This window comes from Trachypithecus francoisi, unplaced genomic scaffold (genome assembly GCF_009764315.1).
Source record: "Trachypithecus francoisi isolate TF-2019V2 unplaced genomic scaffold, Tfra_2.0 Lachesis_group10, whole genome shotgun sequence".
Taxonomy (NCBI): domain Eukaryota; kingdom Metazoa; phylum Chordata; class Mammalia; order Primates; family Cercopithecidae; genus Trachypithecus; species Trachypithecus francoisi.
In genome coordinates, this window is record NW_022681455.1 from 53,503,799 (window position 1) to 53,522,891 (window position 19,093).

The window sequence follows — 19,093 nt, forward strand, 5'->3', positions numbered from 1 at the left end:
AAAATCCCAAATTCTCAGCTGTGTTCACATGGTAAAGCTCATGAGAGCTGTGAGGCTTACATTCTCTGTCCTGGAGAAAGAAGACCACTATCTGGTCTTTAATAAGAGAAAATCTAGACATCTCACATTAGACTTAAAAACAAGTGTTATTTGAGACTTAGTGTTGATCTGTCCATAGGTCAGGTAGAGAAAGTCCTTATTAGCAAATCCACAGCATCAGCATCGCCGGGGAGCTTGTTAAGAAATGTGGGCCCCACCCCAGACTTACCAAGCCAGAATAACACCCCAAAGAGATTTGTATGTAGACTACAGTTTGATAAGCACTGCCCTAGGAACATTCAAATAAAGAAATTAGAGCTCTGAGAAAAGTGTGTTGCTCAGATGAACATTATTTCATGAACCGTGTGTGGGGGGCTGAACACTGATCCAAAGACAGGAGTTGAAGACAGCTCTCTGTAGGACTTGCTGACTCACAGTCTAAGTATCTCCTGCTTAGATTGCGGTGTGCACACAGCACCCAGGTTACTCAGCATTCATTCACCATGTCCCCACTGACCCAGCACAACAGCAGTTGGGAGTGAAAAAAAAAAAAAAAAATCTTTCAGTGGCCCAGCAGTCAATTCAGTCACACTTCAAGTTCTGTCTCCCCACAGGGGTTGATAGCGACCAGCAGAGATAAGGCATCTGTTTGTCTTCATCACTATGCTTCTTTCTAGAAACGTCTGAGGTCGCAATGATGAAAAAATAATTTCACGGTATTTGGGTTAATTACAAAAACCAAACTCTCCCACTATTTGTTGAGCTGTGGAACTCACACACATTCAAAGGTTTCTGAATGAATGCTAATTCCATTCTTTTATTTCCTCATACCACAAACATTTTAATTTATCTGCCTTTTCACAACCTGATTTACCCAAGCAAATTGCAAACGAAAACCAGGCATTCTTTAATCATCCAAAGTGCGTGTATAAAATATAGAACAAACCCTCGTATTTAAACATAAACGGGTAGCTGAAGCAGCTTTATTGCAATCTCTTCAAGTTAGCATATTACAGTTTAAATATTTATGCCTGTAAAGGTCTGCATAATCTACAATACAGAGTTATTTTAGAAGCAGTTAAGACTTAACTAATTGAAAAAAACCAACAAAACGTCAACGCAAAGCTGTAACAATTATCTGAAACTTATTTACAATTAAACATTTAGGGTCCTGATTTACAGAACTCAGTGCCTTTCATGATTTATTGATGAGTTTTACAGAGAAAGTAAGCAGTATGTAGAATATTCCCCAGGTAAAATCTGGAGTGAATGGCTTTTAGAGCAAAGTCTATCAATATGCTTAACTAAAAACTAGAGTAACAAAACTGTATGCAGCAGCAATCAGAATAACAGGCCACAACAGAAGAACTAATGCCATTTTTGACAGTATCCTTTGTATGTATAGGAAGAAAAATGATTGCCATCCCCCACCCCCGCTGCCAACTTTTTTAATTAAAAAAAAAAAGTCCTTAATAATCACTACATGTGAATTCTGGGTAATAATCTCCTTTCTTCCCACAGAGCTGTGTTTAAACTTAATTCCTGCATCAGCAAATTTAAACAAAGAAAAGTTCCTTTGATAACAGCCATCAGAGTTCAATGGGTATTTATTCAGAGGGGAAAGCTTGGGGCAAGGTGACCAAGTGGTTAACTATTCCAATTGCAAAAGAGACATCATAGGTAAGGTGCTAGAAACCCAAGATTACCCTTGAAGCACTTAAGTGGATTCAAGTGATTTAATGTACACAACAAAGGAAATGACAAAGGAAAATTAATGAAAGTGTTTTTAAAGAGAAAAATTGCAACAAATCAGGTCCCAGGTAGTCTTTAAAAGAACAAAAATTTACAGTAAACATTTTAACTCTGGAATGCAAGTATTGTACAATTACCAGTACATTACATTTACAAAACTGCTTAGACAATAGTTGCTCCAAAGTAAGAATTTTAAAATGTACAAGCCAGTTCACGATGACTTTAGATATGTTATTAAAATACATTGTTAATCAAAAATACTTTACTATGTACATGTACACTGTATAAACTCTAGATTTACCTACCAAAGAAAGCCTTAATCAATTTCTGGTTCACTGGCCCAGTACAGTTCTATCATTTGGTCTTCATATCATACACATGGGCTGAGAGGCATAGTACTGCCGTCAGTTCGTCAATAAAACAGTAACGCATTTTTCTTTCTGCAGCACGTCTAGTTGGATGAGTCAGTTTTACTTCCACCATATTTTACTTTCCTAAATGCTGATCCAAGTAACTCTGGGCATTCACATAATTCATTTGCAATTTGGTTACACTTCAAAATAAGGCTATAATTCATTTCATCGGTTATGACACTGTCTTGCTTGTAGTCAGGATGGTTTGCGATAAACTCCCTCATCCATCTGGCAACTGTCATTAGTTCTCCTGTGGGGTGGGGAAGCGAAAAAAAAAAAAAATTAAAACCACAGAAGTTTTTTTTTAATAAGTTGATATTTAGTGGTCAGCATAAACGCAATTCTGGAGAGAAATCACTGTGTCCTTTTAGTGTAGCCGCATGGCAGGGGGTGGGAACATCTTTCATAGCGTTTGAAGAAGTCCTCCTGGGCAGGAATTCTAGGTTGCGGGCAGGCAATGAGAACACATACATCCAGTTTCTATGGTACCTGTTAGAGGCCCCCCATATGCCGACACTGCTAGCTCTTAAGGGACAGGAGCCAGCACAGGTGTACAAGGGCATGTGTCCTCTCGTTTGGCCAGAGGGCTAGGACTACAAATGCCGAGACTGCCTTAGAGGACTGTAGGGTCCCTTGAGCGATCTTTGATGAAAGAGGTGGAGAGAATGAAGAACAGTAAGTAGAGTGAATGAAGAGGGAAATTGGCAGTATACCATTTGAGGGTTGAGGTGGGGTTCTACGGCTATCCTTTGTGACTCCAGAAAGTATACAGAAGCCTCAAGTTAAATACAGATGCCATTACCATTATTGCTGTCACTTTATTAACAGCTGACAGCTCCCTTGTGCCAAATACTGTGTTAGGCACTGTAAATGTAACCTTAAAGCTAATAAAGAAAGGGGATTCTCAGGAGCCTCATTGTATGTACAAATGCAGGCTGAAGAACAGTTCAGCTTATTTAACTTACAGAGTTCCTTATAAAAGAGCGCATGATGATGTACAATCAACACAGTTGGACGTAAATGGTAAGTAAACAACCCAGATACCATTTCATCATCTGAGATGACAGTGATTTGAAGATGCACCCCTATTTTCTGAACTGATAAGAAAAAAAGCACTGCTAATCTAAATTATGTGTCAAAGATTAAAAGGTGAATACAATTGCAGAGATATGAAAATGTGAAACAGTGTGCATGAATTAAATACGGCATTATTTTAAAAGACTTTAAGAAATTGAACATTCTAAGATTGTACCGTTCTGTCTACTTTATGAGATTAAGAAAAATAGGTATCATACCAGATGCTCTCTTCTTAATTAGCTTTAGGTAGTTCAGAATACTACATCTGGTGTCCACATCCACTTCCATGTTTTCAAGGTAAGAGTTCAGAATTGGGATCAGTCCAGGAAACACACCTTCCTACAGGAAGCAGAACACATTATGAACTCCCTGCCGGCGGATGTGCACAGCGAGGCATACTGTACAGGGCCACCCTCCTACCTTCCCATTGATGATGGTGTCTATGCTCATGAGGGTGTACTCCTCTGCAGCAAGCTCTGTGCTGTTCTGGGCCTTGCCACAACCATCCACCACTGCGTTGCCACCTGTCGGAGAAGAGGGTCAGGGGAACTTTAGCAGCTTGCAGCAGCATAAGCTGACGTTAGAAATCGAAGATAATGTAATACCTTTGCAAATATCTTTCCTGAAATAAAACATTCCCTGCAAGACAGCATCTCGTTTCTGTGCTGCCTTCATGTTCTCATCAACCTAAGGGAGAAAAAGAATCACGACTAAGTCAAAATATTCTTGATCGGACATACAAGTTGCAGCGCCTTCCTCACTTTTGCAATGAGGACTCACTCCCTTAGGGATTCTACGTTCTGCTCAAATGCTTCCCAGTGGGAGGAACAGGCTTTTTATTTACGTGAGGACTGTGTCACTCAATCATGGATTGGTATGTGATTTTTTTTTAACTAATCAGGGAATTTTAAGAGAAACGTAAAACCCAAAACTTATATTCACATGGAATGTATTTCAAAGCACCTCTGTGACTGAGGCTTGCAATAGATATACAGTGTTGGGAGGGCAGGTGGCTGGTTCCATTTACATAGCAGTGTCTCACCAGGAGTCCCAGGGTAATGAAGGCAGAAGGCAGGACTAGAACCCAGTTCTTCTTCTTCTGTTTTTTTGAGATGGAGTCTCGCTCTGTTGCCCAGGCTGGAGTGCAGTGGTGTGATCTCAGCTCACCTCAACCTCTGTCTCCTGGGTTCAAGTGATTCTTCGTGCCTCAGCCTCCCAAGTAGCTGGGATTACAGGCCTGCACCACCACACCCGGCTAATTTTTTTTGTATTTTTAGCAGAGATGGGGCTGGTCTCGCACTCCTGACCTCAAGTGATCTGCACGCTTCGGCCTCCCAAAATGCTGGGATTACAGGCGTGAGCCACCGCGCCTGGCCTATAACCAGGTTCTTCTAAGTTGAATGCTCTTCCCCTGCTGCCTCGCCATGGGGGTTTTGCCTCCCCACTATAGCGAGGAAAGGCAAAGACAGTTCATAGGTTGTCGTATCTGGAATAAGGTTACAGCCCTCTGAAGGGCAGAAGATCACTGCTTTTTGCCTACCTGGTGGCTCTGGACATGTAGACTCACTCATGAAACCGAAAACTGTTTCATTTGTGATTCTCTACATCTCCAATGACTTTTTAAGACTCTCAAAGCAGAATTTTAAAAACTTTTTAGTAGTAATCCCTTATTTTCTATAATGAAATCTTATGTGGGACCTCAGTATATACAATAGTGACCAGTTAGGCTGATGTGGGACAGATGGTACATAAGCTCTCTTGATTACCAACTCTCTTCCCATATTCATTATGCGGGGAGTGCGATTGTTATGGTTTCATTTTTGAAGAGACACACAGGACCTTCTGAACAATCTAGATACTCTAGGAGCACACTCAAATAAATAGTATAAATTCCACCATGGCTGTGAACATCTGCTTTCGTTACTAGTATTTGTTTCTTTTTTCCTTAGTCTTGAAAAAAGTTGATAATGACCACTTCTAATTTCTGCTTTTATGACTTCCTTTCAAAGTAGATTTTATTTTGTTCTTTAGATTCTCAACTACTTAGATTCAAAATCTTTGTTTTAAGACATAATTTTTCCTTACACACCAGCTCTGCCAGCAACCTACTGTCTTTCACTTTCCTACACAATCTGTAATTCTAGTTTTGGCGAATCTAAAAGCTACTAGGAAAGACATTTTTAATTTCCAATGTTAAATTTCTCCAGAATCTCTCTTTAGTTTTAGTGGGAACGCATGCTCTATTGTGTCTACTTTTGAGAAGTGAAGATTTTCTTTATTTTTTGTGAGTCTTACTCATGGCATCTGAAAAAAGATGTGGGATGAGATATGTAATACAGGCCATACAACCAAGCTTATTCACCGTGCCATTTAACTCCCCCATGGCCCTTCCCATCCTTTGATTATATAGCCTGTCAGTTACTAAGTAACAGGCAAGGTACTCTGCTAAGTGGTTTACCTCATTAATCTCACATGGGCTTACAACAGCCTACTTATCCCCCTCTGGGATACATGTGGGAAACTGAGGCACTGAGAATAAGTAACTTGTCCAGGTTAAAAGCCTACTAAGTAGTACCAGGGATTTATGCATTTAGTTCTCACATCAAAGCCACATATTACCCATCACACTAAATTCTTTTCATGTTACATTTCATGGTACAAAAAGGACCACAGCTTTCACATCTTCTTGGAAGAATATATAAAACTACTTTCTCTATCCCATTTAATAATTTCTACCTCACATTTTGCCTGATATTGCTTTGCCATTCCTGCTATCACTCCAAAAAGTCACTATGCAGTTCTTCTCAGCATCTGTCCTTGTTCTAGGTATATCTTGTGCAAACTGTGTTGTTGCTATTTTATATTATCTGGTTTAGCTGTTTAATAGGATACAGTTTAGTCTATTCAAATTTGTTTTCATTTTATTTTCACCATTTTATGTTCTGTAGGCTATTGTTTCTTCATTCCCCTGGCCCCACACCCAATTTTGTGGCACTGAAATGTATTCCTGGTTCATTTTACCACCCTTTTAGCCAGCAAGTTTAGGAGTAATAAATCCTGTTTCTATACTATTAATAGTTTTCCTTACTTTTAAAGAGGTAGTTTTGAAATTATAACTCTCTAAGTGTCAAGCACTAATGAGTATCTGCCATTCATCTCCCTCCATATCCCCTTACTAGGTGCCATGGTTTGAATGTTTGTGTTCCCTCAAATTCATACACTGATGCCTAATGCCCATTGTGACAGTACTAGAAGGTAGGGCCTTTGGGGGCGACTGGGAGGACCTCCTTTGGGATGTCATGAAGGCTCTACCCTCATAAATGGGAGTAGTGCTCTCGTAACAGAGACACCTGAAGAGCTAGTTAGCCCCTTCCACCATGTAAGAACACAGCAAGAAGGCACCATGTATGAACCAGACAGCAAAAGCTCTCACCAGACACTGACACTGCCGGTGACTTGGTGACTTGATCGTGGACTTCCCAGCCTCCAGAACTGTGAGCAATACATTCCCGTTGTTTATAAACCACCCAGTGTAAGGTATTTTTGTTACAGCAGCCCAAACAAACTGAGACACTAGATAAGACTTCTGGCATACTTTTAGCCCTAACTTGATCCATTCAGTTTTGTTAGAATCACCCAAAATTTAAAGAATAATTTGGATGAGAAGATAATTCTGTGGTTGTTAATTCTTTACTTCTCGAGATTCTGAAAACTTCTTTCCATCCAGCATTTAATGTTGCAAATGAGAAGTAGTATCAGTTGATTTTTTCCCCCTTGGCAGGTCTCCTAATTTTTTCTCTTATCCAGACAGTTAATTTTCTCTTTGAAATTAATAAATGCCTACATTTGAGTTAAGTATTTGTCTCATCCTTAAGGGAGACTTATTAAGGAAAAATTCTATTATTTCCTTGATTATTGTATTTTATATCTTTTCTATATAAACTATTCTCCTCTTCTAAATTATTACATAAACATTGAATTTTCTAGAGTTTTCCAGGCTTCAGGTTTTCTATAATTTCCATTTCTTCACCATCCTGCTGGGATTAATCTTAATTTGGTCTTCTAAATCACTACCTTGGATATTCAACAACATCTCCTCTACTGGTGAGAATACTCACCATTAAATAAGCACCATCTATAATGCTTGTTTGATGGATGTGACTGAACCTCTGTAGAATTTGTCTGAGGCCACTAATTAGAATTCCTTTAAGAACTCTTTCCAAAGCTGAGCATGGTGGTTTGTGTCTTTAATTCCAGCTACCTGGAAGGCTTGGCAGCAGGAGGATCATTTCAGCCCAGGCGTTCGAGACCAGCCTGAGCAACATAGTGAGACCCTGTCTCTTAAAAATTAAAAATAATAATAATAATTCTTTCCAGTTTCTTATCTTTTTTTTCAAGAGATGGGATCTAGCAATGTTGTCAGGGCTGCACTGGAATTCCTGGATTCAAGCAATCCTCCTGCCTCAGCCTCCTGAGGAGCAGAGATTATAGGTATGTGCTGGGCCCAGCTTACTTCCTTGAAGTAACTAAGTTTCACTGAACAGAGTATACCCTTGCAGGACCAGTTGGGCCCTTCTCTTTAAGGCTGTTAATTGTTCTCAATTTTCTGTTGCCTTCCAGGCATCTACTCTTATTTATAAGCAAAGGCTTAGACCGGTAGCTTACATGCAATCTCTCTTAGATGGATTTGGTCTCCCCAGTAGGTAGGCATGAGGGCAATGTGGGCCCACAGAGTTCTATGAGTGATCTTTGGTCTGGGTGTGAGGAGCAGGCAGGGATGGGCTGAGAGCCTGACTTCCTTCAGAGGGTGTGGGGATGGGCACAGTCTGGCAAACCCCTTATGGAGGAAGGAGATGCCCTAGGGGCAGATGCTGGAGCTAAGCAGTTTCATTCCTGCTTCCATGTTTGCTGTGACAGGACTGCCCTACTTCTCCATTCTCTGGCCCTAAAACCCTCAACCAGGAGCTCCTGTGGCAGGGCCCTCTCTGTTTAGCAGTTTTTTCCAGCCACTCTCTGTCAAGAGGAACCCTGGCCCAGAAACCAAAGGCCTTCACCTCCTCAGCTACTGCCCCACGACCCACAGCTCTGCTCCCTCATCACCTGGAGTTGTTCTCCTGGCCAACCGCTCCCAGAAAGCTTGGTTTTCGGTCTTCTGGGGGGCTGATGGACTCCAATTTTTGTTTTTCTGACAGTCCAATCCCATCCAAATTCTTCAGAAACATCTCAAGTTCAGTTCTACTGAGAATACTTTTCCCGGCATTCCAGCATTTACACTTTCCCTCCCCATCCTAATTTTAACATTGTAATCAACCTGGGATTTTGTGGTGGATAAAATCAATGTGTGGGACTACTTCTAGCCATCAATCATCTTGAATGGAAAGTGTCTAGAAATTAAGCTTAGGTTTAAAAGAAAATAAAGAATAGGGCTGATGGAGAAACGTTTTGTTGCAAAAGGTAAAAAATTCCAAATGAAATCAGGTTGTAAAAAAACAGCATATATAAATAAATGTATCTACAGATAGATCTATACCCATCACCATAAAGAAACGTATCCTTACCTTTGACAGTGGAATGAGAAAATCCAATTTGTAGGAAAGGATGACTCTGGTGAGCAGTACCACAAACACCACATAGGCAGAGTTCTCAAAGTCTGTTAATTGCACCTAGACAAGCAGAAGCTCAGAGAGGTTACGAACCAACTACATAAACATGCTCTTCCCTGACCCAGGCCCCTCCTTAGATCATTTCATTCCCAAGCCATCTCCTAATTCCCCATCTGGGTCTGGAAGCCCTTTGCCCACATCTATTCTCAGAAATCAACCCTCCATAACTTGGACTGACTTGTTACCATGCACATACTTAATTTTTATTTTATATTTAAGAGCCTTCTGATAGCAGCATCAGAAGGGTGATGAACAGCTGGCGAAAGAGTACTTTTGAATCAGTTCTTGCTGATGCATGTGTCTTACCTCCATGGGTCGAAATTCTACTCTCCATCCGATATCTGAGTTTGGAGGAGGGGGCTTAAATCTCATTGTCTGCCAATTTGTGGACTGAATATTCTATGATACAAAAGCACAGAAGAAAACCAACTTTTCATACATCCAGGAAAATGTTAAGATGATCTGATATTTAATTAGGAAAGAAGACTGCTCACTGTCCATACCAAATTTCTTCAACTGACAAAGACAAAAAGGTACAATTTAAGATTTTCTTGGAGTGTGCTCTTTCAGGAAAACAAAACAGCAAGTGTTTAACAAAAGCTAGAGGCCCTATCCCTGCAAGCTTAATCCCACCCAGCTCCTACTCCCTACCTCCCACCTAGGGGGCAGCAGCTGAAGAGCCACGGGGCCCCCACCTTCATCCCTGAGAGTTTTAGGAGCCCGCCTGCCATTCCAGGTGACACTGGACACTTTCATCCGAGAACCCTGTCACACAACAGTTGTTTCCTTTCTTCCTCCTCTCCTGGGAATGCTGCTGCTTCAATGACCCCAGAGCCTAAGAAGGGTAGCTGTTTCTCAAGACATTGAGAGAGAGTTCTTTCTTGGCCCTAACCATCTTGGGATCTGATGGCAAGACGGGAAGGATTTATATCTTTGTGAGTTTGGTGGGGGAAAGAAAGCGGATATAGGTGGTATTTCAAAAGGTATATATGTCAATGTCTACATATAACATGACACAGAAATAAGCCTACAAGAAGCCTATCTACAAAAAAAAAAAAAAAAGGTGGTATGTCTGAAGCACTGAAATAACTGATGAGGTTATTTTTTGTGTAGTGTATGAATTTTTCACCACTAGGCAAATAAGAAAATACTGAACAACAGCAAAAAAATATAATAAGTGAGATAAACAGTAAGAATCGTAAAATAAAGAGTACTTGAAACCAATTTTTCATTTGTTCAAGTTCTTTTCTGCACTGGGTAAATGAAAGTCTTACGAAATTTCTTTTGTATTCTTCACAGGTACAGAAAACTGCCTCCCCATGTTGGTTTGTGAAGTGAAATGCATATAAAACAGAGGATTCTAGACTCTCAGAAGTCAATAAATAAATAAATAAAAACAAAACTGAGGAGATACCTCAAAATGGTCAGACTCATTAGCATCATCCAGGTGTATTTTCTCTTCAAACAGTGTCAGTGGGTCTCTAATAAAGAGATGAGCAACATGCTGGGCCAGGAGATGATCAATGCCTGCAAAGAGAGATCATATGGGAACTCACTGCAAAACGGGAGATACCACTTCCTCTTAGTCCAGGAAGATGACAGGATAGCTCAGGAAGATTGAAGAAAGGGTGTCTAGAAGCTTGAAATAGCTGGTTTGATTAGTATCCTCACCTCGCCCAGTATTTTATCCTGCGGACACTGCAGAAATGTCAGCGTCTTATTCACTACTTACACAATGCCTGCTGGGGCACTGGTGTGGACCTACACACAGACCTCCAAAGTAAGCTCCTTTTGCTAAAAGTCAAGAAGATCTCACAAGTATTTGGAACCTGAAACTTTAGGAACAAGCAGCCTCATAAGGAAAGTTAAAGACTTCACACTAAAAATAGAAACCAGACCAGGAGTCAGCAAAAAAGTGTATAAGAGCTTTGAAGAACTAAAGGCGTACAATTAAACTCAGAAAGATGCAGTGGGAACCCACCTTCCTGCAACAGCTGTTCGTAGATCTCTTTATCTATCGTCAAGTCGATGTCATTATATTTCTCACCACACTTAGATAAATAGCTGTCTATTGAGTCATATCGGGATTTACTGATCCTATAGTTACTGTTCTTCAATGGCTAAAGATTAAAAATATATATAAATGAATATGCTATATAAAATGAGTTGAAAATATTTTTATATATGATAATTATATAAAAACCTCAACATAAGATACAGAAAAAAAGTTAGTGAGCCCTAAAAAGTATTATTAAGGAAAATTATATTTTTTAAAATCTGAAGGTAATTTAAATATTCTTTTTTCTAGTATGATTTAAATATACTTTTTTCTTTTAAAAGCAGATCACTTTCATTTTTATTAAGCTAGGGAAAATAAATGCTAAGGTTAAAAGCAAATAAATCTATAATGTAAGATAAACCTATCAAAATAATTTATCCTTTAAAGTTTATTTCTACTTAGAAAGTATGTTCAACAATTTATGAACAATTACATGAAGACCAGAGCAGCAGTAGTATAGCCCTGGTTAAGAATATCAAAAACACTTATGAGGACTCCTTTAAAAACACCCCTGTTCAGGTCCCATCCTAGAGATTCTTATTTAGTAGGTCTAGGATAGGGTCTCGGTGTCTATGTTTAAAGATTTCCATGGGTGGTTCTGAGGCACACCCCTTGCTGGAGAGATGCAAGGGTTACTTTACAGTTCAACATGCAAACAAGAGGTGCCATCTCACCCTTATTAGTCAATGCCTAACCTTTTACATGAAAAAAGAATCTCTGACACAAATTATACTTTCCACGGCAGAAAGCACCATATACAAAACACTCACGTGGCACCCAAAAGCCTTTTGGTAAAAACAGCCATCAGCACTTCCAAAATATAGAAAAATGGCACTACTAATTTTAAATGAAGCTAAAACAAATACAGACATCAACATATGATAAAAATTAACTCCCAACCTAGACCAAATCTTTTTCCTCACTTCAGATAAAAATTTCAGGGAGACATCCTGAAACCTGAAATTGCAAGTAGTTACAAAAGATCCATTTTTACCTGCTTGATTTAAAAGGGCTATTAAGGAACAATAATTCCCACCTCCAGTCCTCTCTCCTCCCGAGTTCTATCATCTACAGATGCAGAAATCACTCCCCAGCGACAATCGATGTCTGACACATAGCCTCGGTAAAAGGGAGATGCAGCACTCAAAGCCATCTAAAAACAAACAAAAGTCAGCTGCAAATTCAAAGTGTCACTTACATGCTAAAAAAAGCTCCATGCAGTTATATTTCTGATAAAAAATAATCAGTTTATGCAACTCATACAGAGCTCCACCACACGTAGCTGTGCCTATCTTACAGTGAAATATACCAGGAAGAATGCAGTTCCTTGGGTTTGATTCACTTAATCATCCTCTCTCTAATGTGAGGACATGAAGTATGGGAGAGGGAAAATGGCCACATTCAAACTTGACGTTTAACAAATCAATGTTGTACTAGCAACAGTAAACTTCTACAGTGCAGACTCAGTTCATTATACCTAAACCTGCATACTACTTATATTAGTCCATCTCTCACTGAGGTCTTAACTGGACTTAAATAGCACACCATCAGTAAATTCTGCATATGCTATCTTATTTCCTATGAATTAGTATTTAAAATAAGAGGTAATTTATACTTACAACAATTGGACAGATAGTAGCCAACTGATCATAAAGGTATCTGGCCTCAGATATACTGCAGGCTTGGAATGTCACCTGTTTAAGAATTGCAAAGTTATTAACACCAAGGAATCATTAGCACGCTCCCCAAGCAGTGAAATCAGATAAGGAAGGTGCTGGGGAGAGAGGGGCAAGTTAACAATGCTTCATTAATGGCAACATTTAATGCAAGAGTTTTGTTTAAAAGTTGTCTTAGGTGAATTTAACTAGAAAATGGTATTTAATTATGTTCCACTGCCTATAGGCAACTAATATAAATAACCAAGGTCCTAAGTGAAATAAGATTAAGTAGTCAAAAAAGAAAAATAAGACACAGACATACAATGACCTTTAGCAATGCATTTTCTCTTCTACTGGCTTGTTGCCTTCCTATCCCTTCAGTTAGTGAGGGATACAAAAGGGATTTGGACATGCTAACTATTGTTTCCTTTCCCTTCCTTTCGCTTTCCTTCCCTTCCCTTTTCTTTTCTTTCTTTCCTTTTTTTTTTTTTTTTTTTTTTTGAGATGGAGTCTCACTCTGTCACCCAGGCTGGAGTGCAGTGGCATGATCTCGGCTCGCTGCAAGCTCTGCCTCCTGGGTTCACGCCATTCTTCCACCTCAGCCTCCCGAGTAGCCGGGGCTACATGTGCCCACCACCACGCCCGGCTAATTTTGTTTTTGTATTTTTAGTAGAGACGGGATTTCACCGTGTTAGCCAGGTTGGACTCGATCTCCTGACCTCGTGATCCGCTCGCCTCGGCCTCCCAAAGTGCTGGCATTACAGGCGTGAGCCACCGCACCCGGCCAACTATTGTTTTCAAACTTCACTGGTGGCAGTATGGTGAAGAGCTTGGAAGGGGGCAAGACTAGAAAGACAGGGAAGCAGTTAAAATACTGCACCTGTCAAGGAAAAGGCTGAGGAAGGATGTAGGGGAGAGTGATACTAAAGTCAAAGTAGCAGGCACTGGTGAAAAAGGGGAGACGGAGAGTAGGGGATGGCTTAGGTTTTGGCTTGGGTGTTCAGAGGTTAGAGATAAAGAGGTGTCATGACGTGATGGACTTATGAGGCCAAGAGAACAGACAGAAAAAGAGGTCCTCTAAGTGGCTAGGTCTGCAGGGCTGGTGCTCAGAAGAAAAATCTGAGTTGTAGAAATACCTGGGGAGTAGGCTCAGATAATGTCCTGAAGATGGGAAGATCACCCAGGAAGCCTGCACAAGGAGGGTAGGTAGGACACTTCAGAGTTAGGCAGAGAAAAAGATCATATAACTTGGTGAGCATAAATTCTTTGTTACCCAACAGAAACCAAAACCAAAAACAAAAGACCTGCTTTTTTTCCAAGAGGGTAGAAGGGACAAGGAACACAAATGTGTTTGTGTTACCATATTAGTAATAACTGCAAGTTGGCAACAGTTTTAATCTGCTCTGTTGTTGTTATTCAATAACGACAGTTTGAATTTCATGTTATTCAATAACGACAGCTTGAATTTAGTGTTGGAACACGAAATAATTTCAGTGTTGAAGACTTGAAATAACAGCAGCTAAGTGAATATTTTACTGTTACAATCTCAACTTGTTAGTTCCAATGGTTTTAGCTAGATCTCAACTCTGTTTTCCACAGCAGACAACGTCTATTGGAGACTCAAGTTTGCCTGCTCAATTATAATCGCATTTCATGTCAGTGTGGAGACTATATTAACTAGTCATTACTAGTTTAATAATAATAGTTAATTCAACACAGAGAAAAGCTGTGTCATGGGCACCAAAGAATAAGAGTTTCAAAGGTTAAAGTAGACAAAGATTGATAAGGGCTGGCAATTAGGTCACTGATAACCGAACCAAGGGGAGTTGCTGCAAAGAGGTGGGAACTTGGAAATCACTTTGCATGTGGCATGAATTACACGAGCAGTGAGGAAATGGGAGCTGGCACGCAAAGTCTTCATGCACTTATTTGCTGAAGTGGAAGCTCCAGAAGGGCGGGGATCTTTCTTCCCATTTTCTATCCCAAGTGTGCAGGACAGTGTCTGACACCTGGTTAGTGCTTAACAAATGAGAATCTTGAAAAAAAACAAAAAGGGTGCTAAAGAGGATAACATAAGGTCAAAGGTATGGTGAGAAACCTGAAAGACAGGGACCCCAAAGGCCAACTGACAAGGCATTGAGATTTAAAGAAAAACAAAAAACAAAAAACTACATGTTTCCCAAGTATTTTGACTAAATAATTATTTTGAACATGCATCTCTTAGTTTTTTTATGTCTTTTTTGTGTTACTCTTAGGTATTTTAGTGTGTGTCATTTTTGTTTTTTAAAAGATACTATGAGAAGCAGGTTTTCTTTCCAGTTTTTCAATTGACTTCTCTCATAAGTCGTAGGTGAATCCTGGGAAATCCAACCCCAGAGAAGTATACAACAGTGAAGTGACTTGGTTATTTTAAATACCTTTAGTAATTAGCTTTCTTACTCTAGGGCTGATATGCAATCATCAAATTAAATAGGACATCACTGTGGATAATGGCTTTAATGGAAGGAAAAAAAAGTTCTTATACCTTAAAAAGCTATGAATACATGAGTAATTTGGGCTTCTAGTGTCCTTTTAAAGCATCATATAAAGGAGACGCACAATGCTGCCAGGAAGCTGATGGGGGTGGGGCCGGGGGTGGAGGGAGGAACTAAGGAAGATATATGTTCGAAACCTAAACATCTAATCTAAACTTTATCTACAACCCAGATTTGAAGTCACATGACTTTGGGGGGTGGGGTGGGGGGGCTCTCATAACCTGTCATGAACTTTGTGCTTTTTTTTTGGAGACAAAGACTTGCTCTGTTCCCCAAGTTGGAATGCAGTGGTACAATCTTGGCTCACTGCAACCTCCGCCTCCCAGGTTCAAGCGTTTCTCATGCCTCAGACTCCTTAGTAGCTGGGATTACAGGCACATGCCACCACATCTAGTTTTTGTATTTTTAGTAGACACGAGATTTTGCCATGGTGGCCAGGCTGGTCTCAAACTCCTGACCTCAAGTGATCTGCCTCCCAAAGTGCTGGGATTACAGGCATTAGCCACCGCGCCAGGTTGTGAACTTGGTGCTTTTTAAGTGATTCCTGAAAAGCCCCAAAACAGTCAAGAATTTGAATGTGGTTAAAATGCTTTTTGTTTTATACAGTAAGTCTTCCATTAGCCTTAAAAAACTACTTTAAAACTATTTTTTCTGCTTTACTGTAATAAGTAGTTTCTTTTTTCCCCCCATCTCTCTAATGATACATAATAGACGTACACAGCTTCAGGGCACACGTGATAATTTAATACATTCATATAATTTGTACAGATCAAATCAGTGTACTTGGGGAAGAAGTTGTTTTAGCGTTCCACTGAAGAGATATAAAGCAGGGATTCTGGCGGTGAACTGGCAAAATTCATTTCATGTGCCACACATGAAATGCTTTATCTGTGCTAATGATTTAAGTGGCGTAGTGAAACTGTACATGTCACCGGGAAAAAGAAAACTTAACCTACACCCATGACAAAGCTTACACTGGATGGAAAAGTTCTATCTACAAGCAACAAAAATATTGATCATCTACCACTACGGAACATTTATGGGTATACATACAGTGTTTCAGTGGAAAGAAATCCCTTTGGAACTATATCAGAGAAACTATGCGGTCCTTGGCAGAACACCCTGGTTTAATATTAAACCAAGAAAAGGCAATCAATACGCTAACAGCACTTACACAATTCTAAAACCATGTACTGTAAGCTTTAGAACTCAATGGTTTTCTTTAGAAATACTTGTAATTAAGATAGGAAAACAGATATGCAGTTAAAAGTTGAAAAATCTCTTTTTTCGTGAAGTGTGATGGTTTATGTTTATTTGGAAGTCACCTATTTTATACTACCTATAAATGTCAAGAAAACAGAAAGAAATGATCCTCAGTCATGTTATTTAAACACATTCAGAATGGAAAAATCTGATTCTAGCATTCAATTTGGATTATACTTAGTTTTGAAAATAAACAGACCAGAGATATATGCGCAAGAAATGCGTGTACACGCTGTAGCTGTCTGGGGTGAAGGAAGGCTGGGATCTGGGCCTCTGCATTGAGAGAAGTCAGGCTGGGGGCTCAGAAGGGTCTTAATGGGTCCAGGCTCTGCACGGCCCCGCGCCTCTAAGGACGCTGTTTTTAATCCGCTGAAGTAATCAGAACTGGATAAAATTTCCTTGGACATTAAATAACAAGCAGCCTCTCTCTTTTACTTCCATTAGTTAAGGCAATAAAATAAATATTAGCTTAGAGTCAGATCTAGAAGGGGACTTAATATCAGCCCTTCTTTCAAATGACGAAAAACCTGAGCCAAAAGAAGTAAAGGGAGTTGCCCAAATACCTGAGTAGTGACAGAGCCAAAACCCAACTGCAGGCTTGCGTGTGGCCACCTGACGGGTTCCATGCTCTTCCATTCCGGTCTTAAGCGTGCTTGGACACTCACTGCCAGGGGCACCATAATTCAAACAGATCCAGGAAAATTTTTTAATGGGTAAACAAAGACAGGCTCCTGTATACTTCACTCAGGGGTAAGACAAACACAAGCTGCTAAGTTATTTACTCTTTTTATACCTCTAGACAGTTTTGCACAAATCCCTTGGATCACAAAATCATTGGAATACTTCCATCAGAGCTCATTTTCAGAGTTTGGAACAATATTTAAGCCACCTCATTAGCCTGTCACAAGATGGCAGTAAAAACTAGGCATATAAAAAGAGAAGAGAAACAATGACAGAATATATTGCATTTTAAGTTAACTGAAATTACAGTTATAAAGGTATATATACTGTGTATACCTTTGTGGTGAACCACAGAGTCTGTAGAACGATTAGACAGCTACCAATGAATTTGCTAATATAATTTCACTGTTTTTCAGAAAGGCATACCAGCTACCATTTCAACCTCATTAAAATGTGATTTTTGGAACAGGAAACATACATATATAAAGAAGCTAGAAAACAGAAATGGATGGAACACTTTGCCTCTCTGTATGTTTGAAACAATACCTGAAGACAGCAATTGCCCATTCCAAATCCCATGGCATCCATGTAAATATGATCTGGCTTAGAAGCCCTTGAAGCTTCATCATCCTCAGGAAATGTTTCTATAAATGGAGATGGTGTATTCTTGTCCTTAAATACTGTATTATAAAAATACAAAAATAAAAATGGTTTAGAATTCAGGATTAAACAACAATTCAACATGTCTCTCTCCCACCCCACCACCTCTCAGTAGACTTACTTGGTACATTGATGACAACCTTTTCTCCTCTCCTATGTCGGATATTTCTTGTTAAGGTACTAAAACAGACAACCAAACGTCATAAATTGGTCACCTAACAGTCATCGTGTAAAAGAAGAATTTGATTACACACAAGTAAGTGGAATGAAATCATACCTCAGATTAGTTCTCTAAGACAATTCAACAGATAACGTATCTGAGTCAAGATACTATAAGGGAACTTTCTGATGAAAGGTTTTCCATTAGTATCAATTCTTTGGCTCCTGCTCAAGAATGCTGTTCTGTCTCCTGCTCAACCCCTGCTCCCACGGCTCCCTTAACTTACCAAATCAATTCAGGTGTTCAAAGTCTGCCATGGTCTGCTTTCACTGTTTCCAACATGTCCCAAATTAACTCCAACGACTTTGGTCAAACTTTAGTACCCACTTTGCCCAGGCATCTCTGGAGCCCCAATAACTTGTTCCTCCCTCCTTCAAATCTGCAGAATAAATCCTTAGCCTCCAGACTCATGCTTGTTTAGTCCAGAAGCTACCAGGCACACTGTGGCCACTGAGTACTTGAAATATGGCTTGTCTTAAAACATGCACGTGCTGTGAGAGTAACATATACACCAGATTTTGAAGACGTAGTACCAAAAAAACATGAAATTACTTGTGAATAAAGGATTACATGGTTCAAATAACATTTTTGGACATATTGGGTTAAATAAAATCGAAAATTATGTTCATCTGGTTTTTACTTTAATGTGACTATGAGAACATTTACAATTACATGTTTCTATGGGCGGTGCTGCTATAGACTCAGCCTAAATGCCACTTCTTCCATGAAGCCTGCTTTGATCCCCTCAGTCAGAAGCACCTTACTTTCTCCAAGAAGGATTTCTGGTGCATCTTTTGACATCTGTCATAATCTATCTTTTCTTGAGCAGCTGAATTATTTTTATTTTCCTTTAAACACATGACAACATATGAAGTTAGAAACTATGTCTACAAATATCTGTCTTCCCCAAAAGGCTCTGCACATAGCAAACGTGCGGGCCTGTTAAAAGTAATGAATGCTGAGAAGTCTCCATGTTGCCACTCTGGCTCAGGGTGACAGAGGAGCATGCATTGTACAAAGCTAAGATCAGACTAGTAACAGCCTTAAAGCAACTGAAAACCTCAGAATTGAATG

At 39.7% G+C, this 19,093-nt stretch overlaps 1 protein-coding gene across 2 annotated transcripts in view; it reads right to left on the reverse strand.

The window, feature by feature from the left end:
• Positions 1-828: 828 nt before the first annotated feature.
• GCLC (glutamate-cysteine ligase catalytic subunit) overlaps positions 829-19,093 on the reverse strand; it is a 47,725-nt gene continuing 29,460 nt past the window's right edge. The window contains exons 5-16 of one of the 2 annotated variants that reach the window (XM_033217470.1): positions 17,921-17,979; positions 17,686-17,819; positions 12,623-12,697; positions 12,040-12,156; positions 10,926-11,064; positions 10,359-10,471; positions 9,251-9,343; positions 8,840-8,944; positions 3,887-3,968; positions 3,702-3,805; positions 3,500-3,620; positions 829-2,454 (exon numbers count right to left, since the gene is read on the reverse strand). In XM_033217470.1, coding sequence (XP_033073361.1) covers positions 2,243-2,454; positions 3,500-3,620; positions 3,702-3,805; positions 3,887-3,968; positions 8,840-8,944; positions 9,251-9,343; positions 10,359-10,471; positions 10,926-11,064; positions 12,040-12,156; positions 12,623-12,697; positions 17,686-17,819; positions 17,921-17,979 — 1,354 coding nt within the window. In that variant the 3' untranslated portion in view covers positions 829-2,242. The remainder of the gene's footprint in view (positions 2,455-3,499; positions 3,621-3,701; positions 3,806-3,886; positions 3,969-8,839; positions 8,945-9,250; positions 9,344-10,358; positions 10,472-10,925; positions 11,065-12,039; positions 12,157-12,622; positions 12,698-17,685; positions 17,820-17,920; positions 17,980-19,093) is intronic. The other variant, XM_033217471.1, reaches the window with a different exon arrangement.